This window comes from Polyodon spathula, chromosome 6 (genome assembly GCF_017654505.1).
Source record: "Polyodon spathula isolate WHYD16114869_AA chromosome 6, ASM1765450v1, whole genome shotgun sequence".
Classification (NCBI taxonomy): Eukaryota; Metazoa; Chordata; class Actinopteri; order Acipenseriformes; family Polyodontidae; genus Polyodon; species Polyodon spathula.
The window spans coordinates 50,083,503-50,095,621 of record NC_054539.1 but is presented as its reverse complement, the minus strand read 5'-3'; the positions used below and the strand labels follow the sequence as shown (position 1 = coordinate 50,095,621).

The 12,119-nt window shown below is 34.9% G+C and overlaps 1 protein-coding gene across 1 annotated transcript in view; it reads left to right on the top strand.

Moving 5' to 3' along the window:
* Positions 1-12,119, top strand: part of LOC121317288 (echinoderm microtubule-associated protein-like 6) — a 120,042-nt gene that overhangs the window by 70,101 nt on the left and 37,822 nt on the right. Inside the window, exons 9-13 of the mRNA XM_041253061.1 lie at positions 86-342; positions 3,395-3,607; positions 8,242-8,409; positions 8,802-8,908; positions 10,558-10,676. Coding sequence (XP_041108995.1) covers positions 86-342; positions 3,395-3,607; positions 8,242-8,409; positions 8,802-8,908; positions 10,558-10,676 — 864 coding nt within the window. The remainder of the gene's footprint in view (positions 1-85; positions 343-3,394; positions 3,608-8,241; positions 8,410-8,801; positions 8,909-10,557; positions 10,677-12,119) is intronic.

Sequence of the window (12,119 nt, the reverse complement as noted above, 5' to 3'; positions counted from 1 at the left end):
GCCAGAAAAGATGAAAATAAGATGCCATTTGGACCAAAGTAAAACATTGTGTATCCATGTTGTCCAATCTTTAATTTTCTTACAGGGATATGACTGAAGTAGTTCACATCAAAGACAGAAAGGAGGTTATCCATGAAATGAAGTTTTCTCCTGATGGCTCCAACCTTGCTGTGGGTTCCAACGATGGCCTGGTAGACGTGTACGCAGTGGCTCAGCGCTACAAGAAAGTGGGCGAGTGCAACAAGTCTTCTAGTTTTATCACCCACCTTGACTGGTCTGTTGACAGTAAATACTTACAAACCAATGATGGAGCCGGCGAGCGACTGTTCTACAAGATGCCATGTGAGTGACAACAATTACAAAGAACCCCAAACACTTTTCCGATTGTTGTGATGTGGTTAGCTAACAGGGTATGAAAAAAGCAATTAGCTTTAATTGAGTTGCTACTGGAATGTTGCACAGAGAAGACTATTGTGTAAAAAGTCGATTAGACAGCGCTTTAACGTGAACAATTTGTATATGCAGTTCTTGGCATTTTCAGATGTGCTTTTATTTTTATAATTCTGATTTAACAAAACATCTGCTGTATACCACAGCATATTATCAGTGTTTGCACAGTGTTTTCCAGGGTGGTGTCTCTGTCCTGTCCTGTCCTCTGCATGTGCGTAAAAATCAAGTTAATGATGCTTGAAGAATTTGCTTTTTCAGACACATTTTTCTTCTGAAACGGAAAGCCTGCTGTCAAGTGTCCTCTAGACTATTACAGTTTGCAGCAGGGGGGGCACGGGGACACGACATGTTTCATTTAAACACTTTATCTTTAACTGGGAGTTGTGCTATTCTTGATTTCCTTTCGAGCACAAGCATTATTGACAAATAAAAAATGTAATTTAAATTCTGGCAACGCTCTGCTATTACTAAAGGCTCAACAACTGGAAAAGTGAGTGATTTGATCAGAATGGAAGTTTTTAGTCGACAACTTGCATTTCAATTCATTGCTTAGGTTGGGACAGTAAAACAAATGTGGTTGGCTTGAACGAAAAATTAAATTGGCAGAAGGGCAAAAAAATATGTATATATAATATATATATATATATATATATATATATTATAAATTATATCCAGGTTTATCTTTAAAATTTTAAAATACAATTTACATTAATATTTTAATTGTAATGGGAAAAAAAAGAGTAATATGTTTTTTTTTTTTGTTTTTTGTTTTTTTTTTTCTGTTTTTTTTTTTTTTCTTATTTTTTGTTTTTTTTGTTTTTTTTTTTTTTTTTTTTGTGTGTATTTTTTTTTTTTTTTTTTTTCTTTTTTTTCTTTTTTTTTTTTTGTTTTTATTTTGTTTTCTTTTTTTTTTCTCTCTTTTTTTTTTTTTTTTTGTTATTTTTCTATTACACTCACTTTTTTCATCACCTTTTCTGACATAGTTTGAATGTAATCGATCATGTTTGCATTTACTAAATAATAGTTTCTTAAAAAGGCGAATCCAGATATACAACCTATGTGCCTTTGTAGTGTTGCACTAACAAACTCAGTACATCATATGTTATATAGTACAAATAATTCAGAGATTATTACATTTAGGTCATCATTCCAGGATTTTCAGAATATATAACTCAGTATAGGGAATGGACATTAAATGTGTTTTAATACTGCCTACGGTCCATTATATATTTAGTTTAAATTTCATACTTTGCCCATGGCTTAAAATATGATTTAAAATAGTGACATTCTGGATATTAGTTTGACATTCAAGCAGCTTCAAGTGAATTGATTTAACTTGACATTAAATTACCCCAGTACAGGGCATGTACTCTAGAGTTATTATTTTTCACTTGCTATCTATAAAAATGGACATGCATTATATTGGAAAGCAAACATGTTCTGTTCTTGATTGTTGGTCATTCATTTTTCGTGATATTACTGTTGATGTACCTCCATTGCACACAGCCCAAAACGTCAATCGGTTCTTGGTGCTCAGTTTTATAGTAGCCCCCCTAATTGCTTTCTATTGACGCACTTATTCCTGGTAATTAGTAAATGAGAAACTATTGTTTCATGCAAAAAATATATTTAAACTTTTAATTTTCATATATTTTTGTTTAAATTCTTCCCTTTTCAACTTCCAAGATCAAGTAGTGCTTCAACACCAGACTGTTGGTAGGCTGCTATGTATATCATGAAATCAGTTGTTTTATTGATCAATCACTAATTAGATAATAGATCCAGACATCTACTTAATTATCTGTAATAGGAACAATTATTTGAACTTCATGTTTGAGTCTCAGACACACAGCTTGTTGTTTCCTTCTTGGTCTGTCTCTTCTGCTGTCTCTTCTAGAGATTTTTATTTATAGAAAATTCATCAATATAGCAATTTTTGGCCCCCCTATACAGTAAAACTGAGATTTCACTGAGCAAAGCATATGTTCATCCTCTTTTACAATAACCCTAACTGTGATCTGCAACAGAATAGAGGTCCTGTTTGGCATACTTTGCTACTTTGAGTGACTCACAGCTGTCTTTGGATGAATCACGAGTGCCTAAAAGATACTGTATGTGTACTCACTAACCTTTTAAGAAACATTTTTCAGCCTTTTGTGATTCAAATACAGTCATTTAATAGCAGCAGTAAAACTTTGTATGATGTCTGCAATCATTCAGAGTACAATTATTACAAATATTGCTTTTTATTTTTTTTTAAGTCTGTCTAGGTCCTTTGACCATGAGATCAGGAGCTGTTCTTTAGTTCTGGCTCCTGCTGTAGACATATGTAATGAAGATCAGATCCCATTTGTCTTTTTATTAGCAAGCCACAGCACCATCTAGTGCACAGCTTTGCATTGCCATAAAAAACAAAAGGAAATCTCATGCAAAGTGGCACCAGATGGAGCTGGCTATTACATCTAAAGACACTTTGTCTGATCTAGTCTGTGTTACATACTGTATGTTAATGGAAGGAGGCAACAACAACTGAAGAGCAGTTTCTGTACTCGGGTAAAAGCACCTTAACACATAAAAATTAAAAAATAAACTACTCAAAGAAATTTGAAGCTACTTGTTTATTAAGCTTAAGCGAGTATGTCATCTTAAAAAATGCAACCATTTACACGTCAGAGGAGCAAAACTGATATATAACCTTATGTTTAAAAAATGAACACGTATACTTGAACATTTTTTAACCCCCTGGAGAATCATTTAAGTGTAATAATATGATTTCTGGAACAATCACTTTGATGTTTTTAGAATTCTCAGGAGGTAATTTGGCATAGACATGCTTTGGAGAACGATTTAATACTGTAAATATTATGCATAACTATATGGTAAACAAAATGAAACCCCACAAATCAGATGGAATGTATTAAATTGCTGTTTTTGCTATTTTCAGCCGGTAAACATTTAACAAGTAAAGATGAGATCAAGGCTATCCACTGGGCTACCTGGACCTGTGTGATTGGGCCTGAAGTCAGTGGGATTTGGCCAAAATACACTGACATAAATGATATAAATTCAGTGGACGCAAACTACAACAGAGCTGTGCTAGTCACCGGAGATGATTTTGGACTTGTGAAGCTTTTTAGATTTCCATGTTTGAAAAAAGGTAAGGTTGTATGTTCTGTATACAATTCCTGGATGTGTTCTTTTTAGTGTTTCTTGTGAAGATTTGCTGTGGGACACCTCTGTCTGGGCCAGAACTCAACTATTGCAGTGTAGTGTTGGTGGAACTGTTCTTTTAGGAGGTGGTGTCACTGCCCACTGATCTGGAACAAGCCAGTGTTCCAGATCAGGTTTTGGGTTAGTGAGTCATTTACTCTTTAATTTAGACACTGTGAGTAAAATGTATTTTGGGTGAGTAGAATGCAACATTACTTTGAAGTCATGAATGCTTTCAATAAATACTGTACATACTTTAATGCTAACTTATGGGGTATGCATTAACTACAACCTTACATTTTAATTGTAATTTTACTTTGAACTACTGTACAAAACGTAGTCTTGCAGTAAAAACAACAATTATTCTTATTATTCTTAAGCAAAGAAACACAGAAACAGGTTTAGTATTTTTTAATTCCAATGCTGTAGATGGAATATACTTAACAAAAGGCCTGCATGCACATGCTATATATTTATAAAGAAACAATAATGTATTATTTCTTATTGATTGCCTTGCTATAGCAATATAAAGCAACTTGAGTCTCTAAACACAGAATATTATGCCTTATTCACTAAACAGCGGTAACGTGTTTTGCAAGCAGTAAGACCCTTTACTGCGTGCTTTGTACACCTGCTGTATTCACTAACCAGTGGCAGGTAACCTAGTGCTTGGGGGAAAAAGCCCATGGAAAAAGTACAGCATTCAAGTCATTTAAATACAGTATAATTAATAATGTTAATAGTTGGAAATGAATGCAATTATGTCACAAAATACTGCGAAGGAGGTATTTGATAAGCGAACCATATTCACTTAAGGGTACTAACTTTACTAGGTGTCTCAGCGTGTGTTAAAAGAACCGCTCATTGAAACCAGGTGGTGTCACAGAACCAGCTGAAGAGCTGCACAGGAGAGTGAGAAGATGAATCAGGGAGAGAGTGTTTCGGACCACAGGCAGATGTTACTAAGGCTGTGTGAGAAGGAGGTGATAACTAGATACAGATTGAGCACAGATCATACTAGCCTTATATGTAAGGCTCCAGAAAATTCACGATATCACAAATTTCACATTTGACATTACTCATAACCTCGCCTGTTAATTTAATACTTTTATCAAGTAGAAGCAGCGCTACAGTAGCTGCACATGGTTCGGCATCAGTTCCGTGCATTTGGTTACTACGGCAACGGGGTCAAACAAATACCAGCTTCATGATTGGTGAATTCCTCATACTGTACAATGACGTAACATGCGAGTCAGACTGGAAATTTAAAATGGTTTAGATACTGTTGATGTATTAGTTTGCAGTGTATGATTAACATAAAAAATACAGACAGCTGACAAAAAAAAAAAAAAAAATCTAAATTAACAGACGATCGTGTTCAGAACTAAGAAAAGGGGGCGTCGCATGCAGATGGTGGGATTCTGTTTTGCTCAACTTGTAATGTCTCTTTGGATCATCTAAGAAAAGGTACTATTGACAAGCATCTTGACAGCACAGTACACAAAAACTTCAGGCTAAACGTTTACAGAAAAAGCAGGTCACAATCACAAGATTGTTTAAAAAGAGCCCAGAAAGTGGAGAAACACATAATGTCAACATGTTTGAATTAGTGAAAGCCTTTGTGTAGCGAACATGCCGATACAACGGCTGGTCAATGACATTTTAAGAAGTTTTTTTTTTTAATGAAAAAAATCCGGAATTGTGGAGCCGTGCCTAACAGTGACACACTCAGACGAGAGCATCACTCTAAAGTGTATGCAGCACACAAAGAATATTTAAAAGGAAAAAATGAATGATTCTGATTCTATTTGTGTTGTATGCGACGAGGACACTGATGATCAAGGCAGCTGTGTTTTGTACATTATTTTCAGCCCACAGAGCTTTACAACTGCTAACGCAGAGGAACTTACTGCTGACTTATTAGATACACTGCATCTTGACTCTAACCACACAACAGTAGTAGGTCAGGCTATCATTAAGATGCTTGTGAAGAATGGCATGGATTTCAACTGTGTGTCTGTCTTTGTAATAGTAGACAGTGTAACACAGGGAGACGCTAGCTGTATACGTCTATGCTTAGTATATATATATATATATATATATATATATATATATATATATATATATATATATATATATATATATATATATATATATATATATGTCGTATGTAATATTTTTTTAGGTTCATAGGCTCCAGTGGCATATGTGGTGTTATGTCATTTACTAATAATTAGTCAGTATCTGATTTTAAAACTTCATAAAAAATAATTTTGTACTACTAGAAAAGTACAGTGTGTATAAAGAAAAACACATAAGCTTCAGTTTTGCCATTTCAGGTTTGCAGTAAACGTTTCTCCCGTTTAATATGTTGCGATTAAATGCAGCAAATTAGGCTATGGAAATTACATTGTCATTTTAGTTAATGTGTCAACATAAATTTGAAAGGTTTATAAAACTCGAAAATATGCGATTCAGGGTTGTTTTTAAAAAATCTCTTTTGTCTGCTTGTTACTTTTTTCTGCAGCCAACACAGGCTATTTTAAAGATTCTTGTTTCCAGCAAACCTTTGTTTCATTTTAAAAAATTGTTTCATTTTAAAAAATTGTTTCAATAGCGACTCGAGTTCCAGTGTTACAATTTACTTGTACATCCTCAGACAGTCTGGGATATATAAAGATTACGAGGCAGGTGTATATGCAACAATTTCGGCTATGTTAATATATTTATATAGTCACCGTGTACGTGTGATATTTCAGTAGACTGCTTAAAATATACAAAATAAGCAGTAAATGTCCAATAAATGAATGTAAACAGAGTGTGAGTTATAAATACGAGCAGTCAAATGGCATTTAATGTTAAAAAAGTGACGTTTATCCAAACACCTTTGGAAATGTAAATAGTGAACTTTTAATTGACTCAGCAAGCGCTTTGCTGACTTTTGATTAATATTACAAAATAAGTCAGAATGAAATGAAGTTGAACAAACAAATATGTATTTGACTTAAACATAAATTACTTTCTCTGCTTTGACTGTCTCGCAGGACTCTGATTTGGGACAAGACCCCCACCCTCCTACTGAGCGCATTTATTTAGCCCTTAATGTTTCATTGAAGTTAATGTTTGATTCAGCACCAAAAAGCCTTTCATCATTCCCCACCACTTCTGCCAATACATTTAGCTCCTGGTCTGTAAACTTTAGATTCCTCACTCTGTCCTCCTTGGTTGCTGTCATTGTGACAAACTCAGAACTGTACTGAGCACCCTATATATATGTGTGTGTGTGTGTGTGTGTGTGTGTGTGTGTGTGTGTGTGTGTATATATATATAAAATTTTATTTGGGCATATAAGTAGTTTAATGAGTAGAGCGACTGCTGCTTAATTTTTGCGCGCGGTGTGGCTTCCCCCTGTCATGCTGTAATTCTGGCCATTTACTGTAGTTTAGTGAATGAGGCCTGTTGTATTTTATATATTGATTTAATGTCCACAGATTGGGTTGACAGGTAACTTGATCATTGAGACACTGAGAACGAATGAAGTACATGAAACTTAAACATGCAAACTCAAGCTGAGCAGCAAAATTGCTGTGTGTATTCGTTAGGAATTAAATTTAAATACCATGCGTAATTCACATTTTTTTAAAATGCCGAAAACACCAAATATGCAGCTTATCTGGAGCAATGATCATAGCTACTTCAAGAAGAATCTGATCCATTGCTACTTTTAATACAGTTGGAAGTTTATTCCAGATTACAAGAGCTACAAAGCTAAATGTTTCTTTCCAGGCTCCTTCCTTAGCTTTGCACATTTAAAATCATAATATACACATTATGAACTATAAAATATATAATAACCAGCCTGGCTTTGAGTAAAAGGTACAAGGTTCTTATCAACACGCATAAAACTATTAAATCATTGAGTGTATCTTTAAAGAACCAATGTTAAAAATCTGTGACAAAATTGAGTCCTAAACATTTTACACATCCTAACAGATGTGAAGTATTGCACATTTCAGATCATTAAGAAAAGACAGCCTTCTTATAAGCATAGGAATTGTCAGAGATATAGACATGGCTTCAGTAACTGTTTCAAATGCTGATCTGCTTTTCAGATTGCAAAACGGACTATTCAGATTCCATTCAAGCGTTAGTGCTCAGTCTAAGTAACCTTGTGCTGCAGCCAATGTCATTTAACACATGCATTTCTATTTATATTAATAACATTAAGTCATTTGCATATATTTCAGGCAGGGAAATAATGTGCACGTTTACCTTGCATGTAACAAATACAATTAACACAATTATGAATGAATCAATCTGATATAAACTTGTATTTGCAGATACCTAATTTAGTATCCTTTTTACGAGATATTTTTTGGTATAATTATAAGTCTCATCTATAGACGTTTTACCTATACTGGAGATCCAGAGCTCTCTATATGCGGTATTGTATGCTTTACTAAATATATACACTAGCAAAATGTAGTATATATTTTATGATATCCGGCATTCTTTGCACTACTTGTCAGTCATTTACAATTGCGTTTTCACATTACCAAAAGGTGTATATTCTGTTTATAGGGGCAAAATTCAGAAAATATGTTGGTCATTCAGCTCATGTCACAAATGTTCATTGGTCCCATGACCTACAGTGGGTGCTGAGCACAGGAGGGGCTGACCACTCTCTATTTCAGTGGAGATTAATTCCAGACGGGATGCCTAATGGATGTCTGGAAACTTCAGTTCAAGGTAATGCAGTGTTTAGTACACGTTATACCTTTTATTTTAGTAGGTTTATTATCAGTGAATGAAAACAAACTATTTAAAACATGCTTACATTGTTGTTATTGTTTTTATTATTATTCAGTATATCGGATCTTATTTAACCATGTAGATTTTACTTTGTATATTATATGTTTGCTATCTCCAAAGCATGGAAACACTGGAGTTTGTTGATAGATAGGGAGTGTCTGCATAAGTGGCCCTTCACTGTATAATGGAATACTGTTCAAGTTGATATACTGCCTAATGATAAACATGCATTAAAATGAGTTATTTACTGTCAGCCTCTGTAATGAAAAATCACGGGTGTTCTCACTGTCACTCTTTTTTAATGAACTCTTTATTTCCTTGCTAAGCAGAGGGATGTGTTGACTCCAATAGTGAAGAATCTGACTCTGATTTATCGGATGTGCCAGAGTTGGACTCTGACATTGAACAGGAAGCCCAGATTAACTATGATCGTCAGGTTGGTAAAGCCACCCTTAAGATGTTTATCTTAATTACTAACACATTTGGCATAAAAATATAAAACGATAAAAAAGCAGAGCAGAACCAGAGGTTCAAATGCTGCCTGGCGATACAAACAATTGTCATAGAGATACAGTGTCTTGTACATCGAGTTCCACACACATCTTTCTAGCTAAAGACCAGGAAGCCAAGAGAATGCGATTTACTGGCACTGATTTACTGGTACTCTGTGATCTCAGGGTCAGATACCTGAACTGAACCTGCAATTTCCTGAAAAACTGAACTATAATCTAAGATCAGCGGTGAACATGCTGGAGGGCCATATTGCCATGCAATCAAACATTGCTAAGTCACGATTCTTTGTTTAAGCTTAATTACATAAAGGTAATATACATAATGCATACATAAATTCCACTTTTTTAGGTATTATTAGTATTTATTGAAAATAAATGTGTTACATTAAACATCATGTACAGTATAAGCCTAAGGACTAATAGAACAAGAGTCTAACTGAGTGTCTGAGGAGAATGAAAAACTTAAGAATAAGACTATTGTCGCTCACTTCGCCTCGCTTAAGTCGGGTGTCTAAAAATCCTCCTTAAAACAGGTGAAAATGTCGGATTTCAGCACTTCGGGGCTGATCGTTATTTGCTGGCCTTGCTTTCTTCTGCCGCAAAGCTGCGTTTCATGTTCTGCTCAGCTTGGTTGTGCTAGTCAGCGTTCTCATTATCATTCTGATGAAGTCAAACTACAGCTTGCAACTGCTGGACACAAGCCTATTCCAGAATTGTTCCAGAATTACAAACTTCTGGTGAAAGAGAAAGACTGCAAAGTTTTCACACTGAATGGTGGTAGATGTTTGTTAAGTAGGTGTTTGTTAACATGCAGGTGTCTAAAACAGTGTCATTGCAGCCACACTTGTGGATGGTCAACGATTTCTATTGGACAACACTGGTGTAATGTATGCAAATTGATTTAGTCTTCTGACTTGTCACTTGATCCACTATATTAATGTAAACTTTGGGAGAGCTGTGTGAGAACTATTCAGCAACCTCCCTCATCCCTAAATGCAATGGCTGCATTTACTGAAGTGTCCATCAACAGTCTCTGGGTGTTCCTGGAATGGTAATATTTTTAGAAAACCACCAATGAAAAGCAAACAGAACAAGCCTGCATTTGTATGCAATATATTGTGACAAGTAATGGCAGACATGCTACAGCGGCTCTAAATCACAGAAACCATCAACACTGAACTAGACACACCTGTTTCCACTAAAACTATGTGTACTTAGCTACACTTTGTGGACTAATAGGGTCGTTCTTAAATTTCAGTGTAAATTTGATATAGCCATGTATGCTTAAACTTCCTAGGTCACAAAAAAACTACAAGATATAATTAATGAAAACTGTTCTCGCTTACATCACACACTAATTATTTTCACAGGTGATTTGCTTGTTAAGTAATGAAAACCTTTCATGTTGAAGATAAATGCACTTGCTGAGAGTCCATTCAGCAACAACCATCAATTTATCCATGCTCTTAAATGTATTTATAACTAATAGCCACTCTTTTGAGTTTGGTTCGTCAGGGCGCAAAGCATTATAAAGTGAATCCCCAATGTACAGACCTGTGCTTTTCAATTCTAGGTGTACAAAGAAGATCTACCTCAGCTGAAGCAACAAAGCAAAGAGAAAAACCAATCGGTCAGCTCCTTAAAGCGGGATAGAGCTCCAGAAGAGAGTCTAAAACTGCAGTTCGTTCATGGGTAAGTGTGACAGGGTACACCCTGCCCCTGTGTTCATTTGTATTTGTGTATTTATTATTATTATTATTATTATTATTATTATTATTATTATTATTATTATTATTATTATTATTATTATGATTGAAATGTATTTGTGTTTATTGTTATAGTTACATGTAGTTGGCAGGGACGATGTTTGCTTCTCATTTCTGCCAAACTGCATCCTGTGAGAATGCGTGGTCGGCAGCTAATGATTTATTGACAAGATTGGCTGTTGACCATGCGTATTAAAAATCCCGTACAGAATGTGGTCAAGGGTTAAATGAAGTAATTGATAGCCAGTTAATCCCTCGACCACTATAAAAACAAGCAACTTTTGCAGGCCAGGTTGTGGAGAGTGGGTAGGAGTGAAAAACAACAACTGCTGCGTGTGCTGGATTTGGAGCAGCACGAAATTTGTTGAGGGTTATGAGGTTTTTTGTTTTTGTTTTTTTTATGTTTTGTTCTGTTACTTTTATTTAATAAAAACGAGCGCATTTGCATCTCAACCTGCTGTACTTTTTGTATGTATTTCCTGGTCTGTGACATCACCCACGAGCCATCCGTAACAGTAAGTAATTGACATGTCTGCATAAAAGTAAACATGCAGAAAGGGAAGCACTTGTATTTAATATCATTTGTAAGGCAGCTTCTATTATTAAAGGTAAAGTGCTGGCAAAACAGAGTAACTACAGTATGACAACTTAGATCAGCTCTCACATTTTTTCTGTCTGATGGAAATAAAACTGAAATATTAAGGGTAGTAAATTGGGGACGAGTCCTCACATAGTACATTTACTGCCAACATGGCCTAACCATGAAAAAACAGAATTTATGAATTATATAAATAACAAAGTGTACTCTTATCATGTCTCCAATGTCACTTACTAGTACCCCTGTACTATGACACCATTTTTATTAAAGTCAACATAAAAATTATCGAGAAGGACTATAACTTTCTGAAGACTCGTTTGCATTTTCCTCTTTCATTTTCCTTTTACAAATAAGAAATGTATCTATTTGTGACTCCAGAAACGATACGCAGGATAATCTCGATGTATCAAACACCAAAACAATTGAACCAGCTGCTATCCTGTTAATAAATTGCAGCAGTGCCTTATACATAGATAATACATAAAACAACAAAGTATGAATATTGTGATTTATTAATTATGTTTACCGGAGCATTTATACTTTTTAAAAAAATGCAGAAAGATTGTGCTTCGCTGATTGGTAATTAATTATGCAATCAGTTGAAAACTGCAAAGTTCAGACATTGCACAGAAAGCTCCATAGGCAGAGTGTAAATCCACTCAATCAAAATCACACGTGCCTACAAGTGGATGATAATTTTGAAGCTGTACTATTTATGCACAGTCGTTTAGAGATAATCTGTAATACCGTTGTAAAAAACAATTAAAGATC